General features: G+C 42.4%; 1 protein-coding gene across 2 annotated transcripts in view; it reads right to left on the bottom strand.

Moving 5' to 3' along the window:
• MAP3K3 (mitogen-activated protein kinase kinase kinase 3) overlaps window positions 1-13,359 on the bottom strand; it is a 62,067-nt gene that overhangs the window by 15,487 nt on the left and 33,221 nt on the right. For both annotated transcript variants that reach the window (XM_070395028.1, XM_070395029.1), the window contains exon 6: window positions 9,415-9,535. In XM_070395028.1, coding sequence (XP_070251129.1) covers window positions 9,415-9,535 — 121 coding nt within the window. The remainder of the gene's footprint in view (window positions 1-9,414; window positions 9,536-13,359) is intronic.

Below are 13,359 nucleotides of genomic sequence, written 5' to 3'. Positions count from 1 at the left end.
AAATCTACTCCACTTTTCAGAAGCCCAAATGTCAAAGACCTACATAGCTGGCCCTTTCCCTTGGCACCATAGCACAGAATTCTAGTGCCCACGAAAAAAAGATGGTTTGTTTTTTTCATACCCCCAAACATGGAGCACTGTTTAATACTTGGCTTACAAACATTAGCCTAGTGCCCGCTTCACACTTGTGGCTTTGGATAACATTTTAGTAGCCCATTCTATGGACAGTCAACCCATATGTTGGCAACATTTGTCAGCAGCAGAAGCAACCCAGAGCAAGGTATAGTGAGAAAAGCCTAAACTTGGGAATTAGATGAACAGGGGTTCAAATCAGGCTTTGCCACTTAGCTAAGTAATTTAAACTCTTAACAAAATTTCCTCACTTGAAAAACTATCTACCTCATAAACTTTTTTTTCGAAGTTATAAATGTGGTGGACACAGGTAAATTGATATGGTAGGAACCCAGTAGAATTCCATTTGTTTCCTTCACACTCTGTGGCAGATATAATGTACTAGAGCAGTGGTCGGCAAATTCATTAGTCAACAGAGCCAAATATCAACAGTACAACGACTGAAATTTCTTTTGAGAGCCAAATTTTTAAAACTTAAACTATATAGGTAGGTACATTGTTATTAACTTAATTAGGGTACTCCTAAACTGGCCTTTGCTAAAAACGTCCTCAATCTGATTGAGGTACATTCTTTGAGGTCGACCCCTTCCAACTCTACTATCCACACTCGTCTTGTATACTTGTTTCGTCTATCTCCTTTCTGAAAACCGATTTCTGCGCGTGGGCCACGAAGTTTCAATCGCACTGCGCACGTGGTATTTTGTGGAAGAGCCACACTCAAGGGACCAAAGAGCCGCATGTGGCTCTCGAGCCGCGGTTGCCGACCACTGTACTAGAGGCCCAGTGCACAAAATTTGTGCAGTGTGTGTGTGTGTCCCTCAGCTTGGCCTGCACCCTCTCGCAACCCAGAAGCCCTTAGGGGATGTCCGACTGACGGCTTAGTTGGGAACGGGCCTAAGCCGTCAGTCAGACATCCTTAGTGCTGCTGCAGAGGTGAGGGAGAGGCTCCTGCCACTGCTGCTGTGCTTGCAAGCTGTGAGCCTTGCTCAGGCTTCTGGCTGAGTGTGGGAGCTCACTGACCACCAGGGGGAAGCTCCTGCGTTGAGCATCTGCCCCCTGGTGGTCAGTGCACGTCATAGCGACTGGTCGATTGCTGTTCAGTCAATTTGCATATTAGCCTTTTATTATATAGGATATTATATAGGATTAGGCTCAGGATCCACTCCACCCTTCTAGCAGGCCTTCCTGTGCTTCAAATGTTAATCACCTAAAAGCTTTTATTTCTAAGACCCTCTGTAGGTTCAGCCACTCAGATGTACTTGTGTGAGATTTAGATGGCTTCCTGCTGTTCTTGCTATTTCTGGGTACCATACACGGAAGCCTTGGTTTTCCTGCTGCAGCATTAGAAGAGGCCACACACTTGGTCTCCAGTTGTACAGGTGCAGGCATCCCCATGTAATTGGTGTGGACCAGAGAAGAGATGCACTGCACTTCTGGATCTGGTGGCTTCCTGATTATAGAAGAGGGAGGAGCTCTGTGGTTTGTCTGTTTCTCACTCTCCCAATGCTCTGATAAGCCAGAAGTGCACTAAATCTCTTCTTGCTGAAACTAGTTAGATTTCTGTTCTGTGCAACTGAATTCTAGCCAATAAAATCTGAAGTGTCCTAGAACAAAATGTCTATTGTAAGCGACTGATTAGAGAGAAAGAAAAACTCTTACTTACTGAGGAGAGCGCAGACATTGGTTCAAACTACCCCAGACAAGATGAACTGCCTTCAATCTATGACCTAGAGTGTCTAAGGTGAGACCTCCCTGGGATAAAATACCCATGGCCCCTGACACCCATTCTCTCCATCAGCTGCTAGTAAACTCTTTCCTGGTTTTATAGGTGGGATGGGACTAGCTTACCTGAAGCCAGCACTACAGACCCAGGAGGGGTTGGGGGAAAATAGCAAAGGTTTTCTGAGCTTTTATTTCCAGCCAGAGACTTTCACTTTTTCCAATACACATTGCTGCCTGCAGAGAGCCAGCCTTGTTATCTGATGGGCAATGGGCCAGAGGCTATTGTGTACAGGCCACAGCTTGTGGCAGGAAAGGGAAGTCTCCCCAAACCAATGGCTATCAGAGGAAGCCAATGGAAAAACCAGGAGTTGGCAGAACTGCTCTAGAGCATTTTCAGTTTTGTTTTTATCTTCCATTTCAGAAACTGGGGGCCAATGAGATGCACAACAGGACTCAAGAACAAATGAGACAGGGACTTGAACAGGACAGGATCCTGAACCAAGAGAACTCTAAGATTCATCGATGCTCACACATTTACCAGCAGGGATAGCAGTGAGCCAAACAGTACAAATCATAATGTTATGTGAGACACACGTCATTCTAGGTCTCAGAAGGCAAGCACAGCAGGAATGGCAGGTTCTCTGGGACACCCTTCTCTGGCTCTAGTCTCATCAGGCCATTTGTACCGAGAGGCCCCATTCTAATACCAGCTTAAGCAAAAGATCAGAGTAGTAGTCCTGTGTTCAGAGTACCCCACCATTTCCCATGAAGGAGGAAGCCAGGGGGTTAAGCTGCCAGCAGTCCGAATTCCTCCGAGGGCATACTAGCTCTCTGCTAGACTCCTTAACCCAGAACAGCAGAGTTGAAACAAAACTCTCATGGTAGAATATGCTGATTCTTTTGCTCTGTACTCTGACTCAAAGCTGAAAGACGGGCTCTCAGATTCTAGCCCTTCTCATAGGAGCCTCCTGGCAGGAAGCTGATGCAGTCAGGAAGTTGCCTCCGGCGGGAGTACTAGGGCTTTGGGTCTGTTAATGTGCAGGTCATTGCAAGTACAAAGAGACAGCTTGTTTTGGACATCAACTATTTTCTCTCAGCCCTATTTTCTGTTGGGGGGCTGATGAGATGGGGGAGGAATCAAATCATTTTTTCTTCCTCAATGGAAAATCTTAACCAGTATTTTCCAATATCCTTATAATGGACCAGGCCATCTTCATTCCATAAGACCACGAGAAGAGCCTATGTGTGTCAACTTTCAAAATTGGCGTTTTATTTTGAAGTTGCTACCACCATTAAACAGTTTTTGGTCTCATCTAGTATCACAGAAGAATTTATAATGAGGAGAAAAACCTATAGAAGTGAAAGAAGCTGACCATTTTGTTCCCCTGTGTATGGTCACTACCTCTGCAGTTGGGGTTTCCATTCTTCCAAATCTGTACTAGGATCGGAGGTTTGCACTGTGTGCAGCTCTCTAACTAATTATTGTCTGGGTGTCAATACAAGTCACCCTATTCTTTCAACTCTCCTCTGCCTGAATTTTTTCTCCTCTCCTCACACAGGAAGAGGGCTCCCCTCTTCCTTGCCAAGGCATTATAAGCCCTCTACCTAGATTCCCAATTCCTCCCTAGCAGGAGTCAGCTCCTCCACGGTCCCCTCTCACCACCTTCAATCTTCTTTTCAGCTGTCTTTGTGCCTCCCTTCATAAACCTGCTCAAATCTCTAACCTAAAAATATCCTGAGCTTATTTCTCCCACTCTCTTAAGCCACTACCCTAACTTTTTAAAAAAATATATGTTTATTGATTTCAGAGAGGGAGAGAGAGATAGAAACATCAATGATGAGAGAGAATCATTGATCGGCTGCCTCATGCACGCCCCCTATTGGGGTTCGAGCCTGCAACCCAGGCATGTGCCCTTGACTGGAATCGAACCCAGGACCCTTCAGTCCACAGGCTAACGCTCGATCCACTGAGCCAAACCGGCTAGGGCCTACCCTAGCGTCTTGAAAGAACTGATTGCTTTCACTGTCTCCTCGGCTATGCATTCCTTAGAATTTGCAACCTGGCTTGCCTCACTGTGGGAGGCAGTGGCAAGAAAAGGAGCAAGATGGAGTAAAAACAGAGCCAAAGCGCTTGAGTTGCATTAGACCAGCGGTCGCCAACCAGTGGTCTGTGAACCACTGATGGTCCATGAGGTCTGAAAGGTTGGCGACTGCTGGCTTAATGAAACCTTGATTAGATCAAATGCGTGTCAGAATTTGAGAGACAAGTCCTTGAGTTGAGGTTTGGCTAGCTACATGGCTTAAGGGCACCACCCAATGTATTATAGAAGAAATGGCACCTGAGCTCAACTTCAAAAGTGGGTACAATTTCTATAGGCAAAGATAGGAGGAAGAGCATGTTCACGTACATAGGGAAATTCCATCTGTCTTGTCTGGGGTCTCTCTTTTGGGTTACCTCATTACCTAGTAATTTTTTGTTTTTGAGGGGGTGGTTGGCTTGTTTTTGTGTTTTGGCATGAATTAGTTTAACAGATTAACTGGCTTGAAAAAAAACTGTAATTCAAGGTATGTATATTATGATGTCAAAAACAAAAGTTGAACATGATAACTGGTTTCAAATATTTGAAAAATTGTCATATGAAATATGTTATTTATGTTATCTAAATTGCTCAAGAAAGCAATACTAGAGTCAATAGGTAAAGTGAGGCAGATATTCAATTCAAAATAAGGAAGAGCTGCTCTAGCCAGTGTGGCTCTCAGTTGGTTGGGCATTGTGCAGGAGGGAGCTGATTAAAGTTTTGCTCTTACACTGATGTTTTTCTCTCTCCCTCTCACTTCCTCTCTCTCTAAAAATCAATTTTTAAAAATCTTAAAAAAAAAAGGAGGGGGAGGGCCCTAGCTGTTTTGGCTCAGTGGATAGAACATCAGTCTGCGAAAGGACTAAAGGGTCTTGAGTTAGATTCTGGTCAAGGGCACATGTCTGGGTTGTGGGCCAGATCCCCAGTGCAAGAGGCAGCCGATTAATGATTTTCTCTCATCATTGATATTTCTATCTCTCTTTCCCTCTCCCTTCCTCTCTGAAATCAATAAAAAACATTTATTTTTTTAAAAAAGGAAGAACTGCAAATAAGTAGAACTGTCTAAAATTGGATTGGGCTATCTTGCACTTCCCCATTATGAAGATGTTTCAATGAGAGCTCAATGACTTACATGTTCAGTCTCTCACTAAATACTCATAGGTATGTTACTGTTGGTGGGGGAGGAGGGCATAGAATCCCCCTTCTATTGCTGGGGGGTTGAATCACTAAGGCTTGTCCTTGGACCCTATTTTTACTGCTAGGATTCTACTCCCTCATGCTTTGACCCTGACTCCTCCCCTAATGTTTTCTTCTACTTCCAGAAGGCTTTACCCTGTACCAGCATAGCAAGCACTCAGAAATTTATGGATGAAAATGACAACTTTATGTCTCTTACCCTTGGTCTGTCCTTTCCAACCTGGCTGGTATGTAAAGCCTCCTCCCGCCCTCTCCTACTTTCCCTCCTACTTCTCTGGTCACTCCTTTCCTGTGACCTTTATAGGCTCAACCCCCTCTAATAGGCCACTGAGGGTCTGGGTTTTTAAGGCTCAGTCCTAGGCCCTCTTCTCTCTCGTTCTACAGTCTGTTTAGGCGCTCTTTTCTTGGTCCATGGCTTCAATTTGACAATTTCCAATTTTTTCACTACTCCTGATTTTCTCCCCTATGACCTAGAGATCTTTGTATCTAACATATCAAATGGGTATCTGGCATCTCCTCTTGGCTGTCTCAAAGCACCTCCAATTCAACCTGTCTAAAACATCAGGTCTGTTCCTTTTCAGAACCCCAACCAGGGCCTCTTTTGGAGTTCCTGTCAGGCTAAAAGGCAGTGTCATTTATACACATCCATAAAGCTAATCTCCTGCTCTCTCACCATCTGCAAATTCAATCTAATACCATAGTGGTTCTTAAACCTTTTGGTCTTAGAACCCCTTTATACTTTAAAAATTGAGGACACTAAAGAGCTTTTATTAATGTAGATTATATCGATATTCACGGTATTATAAATTAAAGCTCAGAATTTTTAAAAAAGATTTTTAAATTGATTTTTAGAGAAAGAAGAAAGGAGAGGGGGAGAAAGCGAAATACTTGTGCGAGAGTGAAACAACTGGCTGCCTCCTTCACGCCCACCACTGGGGAATCAAGCCCACAACCCTGGCATGTGCCCCGACCAGGTATTGAACTGGCAACCCCTCAGTACATGGGACTACACCCAACCAATTTGAGCCACATTGGCCAGGGCAAAGCTCAGAAATTTTTAAAACACAGTAATACTCACGCACACATTCCATTAGCCACCAGAGAAATGACATTGCCTCAGGCATGTAACCTCTGGAAAACTCATGAGGGAATGAGTGAAAAGGCAAATAATTTCTTAATACTATTATGAAAGCAGTTTGGATCTCACAGACCTCCTGAAAGGACCTCAGAGACCACTCCAAAGTCCCCAGAACACACCTTGAGAACCACTGCAATGCCATGTTCTGTCAGTTTTACCCTCTAAATGTCTCAAGAACACCTCTCTCCACTGTCACTAACCTATTCCAAGCTCTGTCTTCTTTCATCTGGACCACTGCATTAGATCCAGTGGTTCCCTTAGATCCATTCTTGCCCCACTCCAATCTGTTCTCCACACTGTAGCTAGATCAATCTTTTCAAAGTAAATCTGAGTATGTCACGTCACTCATTCCTTTTCACTTAAAAACCCTACAATGGATTTCCCATTGCTTTCAAGGATCAAAATTTTCATCACATTCTGCAAGGCTCTGCCTCCCTCCCCAGTCTCAGCCTGCCCCCCTTCCTCTTGTTCTCAGCTCTCCAGCCCTCAGGATTCTTTGTTTCTCAAACACACCATACTCCCTCAGCCATCAGGCTCTCCCTGCCTGGAACTCTTACTTGTATCTCCTCTGTATAACTCTCATTCATGCTCTGGGTTATAGCCTAAGGCTTTCCTGGCCCCCAAATCAGGCCACATCCATCTGTCATATGTGCTCACAGCACCATACACCTTTAGTCATAGTCTATAATTATACATTAGTCACAGCATGACAAGTAGATGTCTGTCTTCCCACAGATCTATAAGGGAAATAGGGACAGGAGCTATGTCTTTTTTTATTCTCATGTTGCTGGCACACAGATACTTTGGCAATTATTTCTTGAATGAATAAATGAATGAATGAATAAAAATGCAGTCTGATAGGGAGATAACAAGATAATGTGATAAGCATTATAATGGAGAGGGATATAAATAGTCAACATTTTCAGCAGCTTCCCACTGCCTACCAAAGCCTCAGTGCAGTCAAGGCTCCTCAGAAAGTGGTCCAGGCATCCTTTCTCACTCTATTTTTCCTCCAATCTAAAGGATAAGTAAGAGTTCCATAGGCAAATGGTTGAAAAGCCCTCTCCCCTCATCTTTGCCTATGGAAATCCTCCATAATCTCTAAAGATCAGCTCAAATAGCTCCTCGCCAGAATGCATTTCCCAGGTCATCCCAGTTAGAAATAATCTCTACCACTTCTCAGCTTTTTTTTTTTATAATATATTTTTTATTGATTTCAGAGAGGAAAGGAGAGGGAGAGAGAAATAGAAACATCAATGATGAGAGAGAATCATTGATCGGCTGCCTCCTGCACGCACACACACACACACACACACACCCCTCCCCCCCCACTGGGGATCGAGCCTGCAACTCAGGCATGCGCCCTTGACTGGAATCGAACCTGGGATCCTTTAGTCCGCAGGCCGAAGCTCAATCCACTGAGCCAAACCAGCTAGGGCCAATTCTCAGCTTTATAGAAAGACTGGCAGGCTCTGCCCACTACTCTTGTTACATCTACCACTCCAAACCACCTGGGGTTCTTGGACCTCACCACCTTCTGTTGTGATCATGTCTGGCAGGTGGTCTTTCTTGTGCTTGGAATAGATCTCTACTTTAAACTCAGTAAATCTTCCTTTGTGTGTCAGCTCTGATGTTCCTTCTTCTGTGAAGGCTGTTTTCCAAAGTCCTAGGCAGAGTTGGTTATTGCCTGCCTCCTCTGTGCTCCCACACTACCCTTAGCCTTCCATTTGCCTTCACTATAGCATTCATCCCAGCCCAGTGGCTGGTACACAATGCTTACTGAATGAAGGAACCCAGGATCTACCTGTGTTGGGAGGCTGTATTGCCCACTCTCTAGATAAACAAGAACTACTTCATAGAAATCTTATTTCTCAGCATTCTCGGACAAGGAATTTCATATATGAATCTCTACAACAATGGCCCAGCATTTAGCTCCTGCTTCCACATACAAATCACAGGCACTTGCCTAGGAAAAGAAGGCCTAGTCACTGCCCCAAGTCAATTCTCATCGCTTATTCCACAAATGAACAATGCTGCCCTCCCAGCCGCTCAATCTCCAGGGCCAGAGATGCTCTGGGCAGTCTCTTTGCTGGGGTACAGGCTCTCTCCTCAACCAGCTTATTGAAAACACAGCTGCCAATTATCAATAATTTAGAGAAATATGAAACTGATACACAGACTTTCAGCTTGGCAACACTTACTACCAGTGCTTGTTTGAGTTCAAGAAACTACCCAGTGAGTCGAAGTCAGTGCCTCAGCAACATATTCTTGTTACTTCCTCAGGAGGCTTATCACTCACAGACAAGCTTAGAAGCAGGACCAATGCTCAGACCTCCCTAAGCTCAGCTCAAGATCTTTAGAGAGCAATTTAGTTTGATGCAATTCTCCCTGTATGGATAGAATTTGGTTTCATAGTGGCAGCAGGGGTCTCAGCAACGTTAGGACAGTAGGCTCAACACAAATGTTTGAAAAGGCCAGATTTCCCCCTTGATACAAATTCCCAGAAGTCAAGAAATGGCCCTTTTCCTCAGATTCTAGGAAACAGGATCTAGAGCAATATGGAGTTATGTGGTATAATGTACAGATCTGATTTAGATTTATTTCCTGGGGAGGCCCAGCAGCAGCTACACAGCTTTCTTCCTAATTAGCCAATTGTATACACTATGTCAACAGTCTCTTGTCCTTCCCATACAACTTAGTTTGACTTTTCCAGAATTTCATTTGTCAACATCTACCTTGAAGCACAGGGACTCCTCAAGAATCACAGGCAAGAGGTTTGAGGTCAAAACTCAAACTTAGACCTGATTCTGAACTCCACAAGTCACAATCCTTCGGGGAAAGAATGGTCAAAAATGAAGGTAGACTACTGCTGGAGGGCTTCACACAGATGTTTGAGGAGATCAGTTTTTCAGAGATGTTTAAAAGGAATTTGATTATGCCATCACATCATTACAGTGTAAGTTTCCTGAGGATCACAATACCATCCCAGTCATTTTTTTTTTATTCCTTTTTCCCAAATAAAGGCATAGAGGATTATTCTGCACAGAGTAGCAGTCAATAATGTTTGCTGATTGTTTTTTAATTAATAATTTTTAAAAATATGAGCAGATATATTAGATGAGAGAAAAAAAGGGGTGAAATACTCACTGACAGAGAGGTGCCTGCTTCTGGACTCAGGGGGCTGGTAGACAGTATTTATATCTCCTGCAGACTGGGAAGCTTTGATCCGTACCTGCCTGGACACTCCGGAGTGGGGAGAGGAACTGGTCTGCAAGATAAGAGGAAAAAGACTGAGATAGCTTTAAGCAGGTGGGCTGAGAAAAGCCCCATCACACTTACCTAGAATCCACATATTTTCAGCTGCCTTCATGCTTTCAATACATGAGCTACAGCTACCCAGCTTTCCTGCAAATTTCACTCCTCAGTCTGTCTTGGAAAATTACTATTTGCTCTATATAGTTTTATGGCTTCACTGACATATGAGCATTGAGACCCGGTGCCCCAATTTAATAGGCAATGACCCAGACATGGAGGAATAACAGGCATTCCTCTATTAATCTGCCAAACAGAAAAGAGTTGTAAATACCCTCTCATAAAATTCTCCAGAGAGCTTGGGAAGAATAGCAGGAAAAGCAGGAAATTATTTCAGCAGTGAGACCACCTGCCGAGTGGGGGTCAGAATAGAGAATGATGGCAACCTCCCTGCCCAACAAAATTCTGGTTGGTAAATATGTATTTTTAAAAGTAACTTGAGGGGGGTGGGTGGGGCTGGGAGGAGGGGAGTAAAGGAGGGGAATGGGAGATATCTGTAATACTATCAACAATAAAAAAATATATTTTAAGAAGAGTATTTGAGGTTAGGATTGTTGCAATAGGAATCTAAAAAAAAAAGTAACTTGATATGCTATTTCTTCCCATAATCATTCCCTGAAAATTAAGGTAAGATCTCAGTTGCTTCATTTTATTGAAGTTTACATGTAAACCATCTCAGAATTGTGTTCATTTGGGAAAGGCTATTTCTATTCTGTCAGAGGTCAAGGACCTCAAAACAGGATCAGCAGCATTACCATACTGACCCCCAACTTTTGCACTGACCCAGTCAAGCCCTAGAGAGAAAACAAAACAATAAAGGGGGATCCTTGCACTGAGAAGGCTTAAAACTGAAGTTTGGTGGTGAGCAAGTGAAGTCAGGATGTGCTTACAAATATCCAGAGCACTACTGAGAGTGGAAATGGGAGCTTGGGATTTATGAATAATTTGGGTCAAAGTTTCTACTTACATCTCTGTCTTTTACCTCCCAGAAGAAAAAAAAAATCTGACTTAAACAAACTATATCCTGTCCTCCAGGAAAAAGGCTTCCCATTCTCAGGGGTGAGTTCAGCTGCCAAGCAGCCTCCTCTAGTTTCCCCAGGCCAGACTTTTCACATGCAAGTTGTCTTGACAAACTGTATTGCTCTAATGGGAAGTCAGAACCAAGGGGACATGAATGTTCTTGCTGAAGCCCCCAAGATGCAATAGCTCTCTGCTGAGAGTCAGAAAGCCACATACTGAGGCAGCAGGCCAGTGAAGGGCAAGCGAAGGGCCCAGCCCTGCAGTCAGAAGAGCTGCATGATGAGCACTTAAAGACACCTGCTTGGACACAAGGCCTTACACATAGTGGGACTTCAATAAATCTTGGCAATATGAATTAGAAATGTATCAAAGAACATATACTCTAAACTCTCAATTTTAAAATCTAAAAGCTGAGATAGGAAAGTAGGTTCAACAGCCAGCGTAAGATTTGTAAAAAAAAAAAAAGAGGCTTAAGTTGCGGCAACAGGTTGGAAAACAGATGAAGGGAAATTAATAAAGGTTTCAAAGCAAGGCTTCTCACACTTGAATGTGTACACAAAATCACCTGGGACCTTGTTAAAATGTAGATTCTGACACAGTAGGTCTGGGTGGGGTTGAGAATCTGCATTTCTAACAAGCTTCCAGGTGATATTGCTGACACATGGTCCATACTTTGAGCAGCAATGTCTTAGAAGGTGAGTCATGCTTTAATTTAAGGCAACGCTTCTCAATCCTAGCCACCCATCAGAATTGCCCATGGGGCTTTTGACACTTCAGACCAACTCAGAGGATGGGGCTCAAAGATCGGCATTTTTCAAATCTTCCCAAGTGTTTGTAATAGTCAAGTTTGAAAACCCCAATTTAAGGAGATAAAAGAGAATGGTGTAGCAAACAAAAATGAAGTTGATGCAAGGATTCAGAGAACCTTGAATAAGACTTAGAAGTGGGAAAGAGGAAGAAGGAAGGTGGGACTAGGAAAAATAAATGGGAACTATAACAGAGTGAAAAGAGAGTCAACAGGTGTGAAGGGTGTAGCTAGCAGAACATTCTAAAGCTAGCAAACAGAATGTGACATTTGACCATTCAATGAAAACTTCACTGAAGGATTCTGTGGGTAGCAGTGTATGTGGCTGACACAAACAACATGCAACATTACCAGGGAACCATGTACATAAAGATTGCAGTGAGTGGAAGCTAGAAGATCAGCAGAGAAAGAGGTTATAAAAGTTAACCTACAATCCTGATACAAGATTTGGTGGCATCAAACAAAAGGAATAAGTGGATTCAATTCTGCAGGGGGGAAATTAGGTTCATGGGAACACGAGCTGAGAAACAGCACCCTGGATCTCACCATGCTCTGCTTCAATGGTGGCACCAAGAGACATTTGCATGAATACCAGTATAGTTATGATAGTTGTAGAAGCATCTAGGCAGGTTATTTAATAAATTTATAGCTTTAACATTAATTTACTAAAAACCTTTAAAAATGTTTTGAATGAATGCCATGTTTACAACCCTCATATAAATTATTTTTTTCTTTTTGTTATATACCACCAATATTCACAGAGCTAATCCATATTGAGATTAGGTGAGTAAACCTGTTTTCATTACTTCTACTCTTCAATGCTTTGCAGACTTTGATTACATATATGCTTTTGTATGCAAATACAAAAGAATGCTAAGCTTAAAAGCTGGGTCTAGAAAGTTATAAGAAGATCAAGAGCAGAAAGATAATAGTTAGATGCACACATGTTTAGAAAAGTCTTTATTTTAATTCTCACCGAGGACATGTTTTTCTGTTTTTGTTTTGTTTTCAGAGAGAGAGAAACATTGATGTGAGAGTGAAGCATCACTGACAGTTACAGAAGCACTGTTCTAGAGGTGGGATTCCTGAGCACATAGCTATTTTGAATCATACTTCTGTTTATTAAGAAGTTTGAAGTCTAGTTGAGGAAGTTCCCAAGGAATTACCACCACCATTATCACTCACTGTTAGTCTTAAATGCACATCTTTACAAATGCAAAAAATAATAGCAGCTTAAGTGTCCCAATATAGCACAAATGGTTATTTAATTAAATTATGGTACATCCAACTCAAGGGAATTATGTATTTTTATAAATTATAATTATGAAGATTGTATGCTCTTATAGGGTAAAAGTTATAAATATGCAACAACTAGAGGGTAATAATTAAGCAACCTATAAACTGGGGTGCAAATTACATCCAATGACTAAACTAATAGGGAATAAATAAAATGGTTTCAGTCAATATATTAACCAAATTGTAGGGGGTATATCAGGCTAGATCCTTTAAAAGGTAATGGCCATGGTCTGACAAAGAGGAAGAAGAACTGAAGAATGGGAGAGTATGAGGAAGAATGTGGAAAGATGAGACTGGGGAATTAAAAGCAAGGGTAGTTGGTGATAAACCCTGGGTGCTAGGCTAAATGTAGATCTATGACAGGCAATAAGGAAGAACTGTAAGGTGCAGGTGAGTAATTTAAATAGAGAAATGAAATAATAAAGTATGTATTTTTACTTCAGAATACTTCCCAAAACATATTTTTAAAAAAGACACACTTGGGATAGAGAAGACCAATCCTCATGCACAAGGACACGTCTGTAATATCAGAAAATGTCTTCTTAATTCTAAGGCTCCCTAACTGCATTCTCCTTTGTCTCCTCCTAATAGGACAGTTCAACCCCATATGTCTCTTAAAAAAATAAATGGTCAGAGGAAGACATGGTTGCAGCTGCAAT

This window comes from Myotis yumanensis, unplaced genomic scaffold, assembly GCF_028538775.1.
Source record: "Myotis yumanensis isolate MYYU_CA2020_CCGP unplaced genomic scaffold, mMyoYum1.0.hap1 SCAF_16, whole genome shotgun sequence".
Lineage (NCBI taxonomy): Eukaryota > Metazoa > Chordata > Mammalia > Chiroptera > Vespertilionidae > Myotis > Myotis yumanensis.
This window is presented reverse-complemented; position numbering and strand designations above follow the sequence as displayed.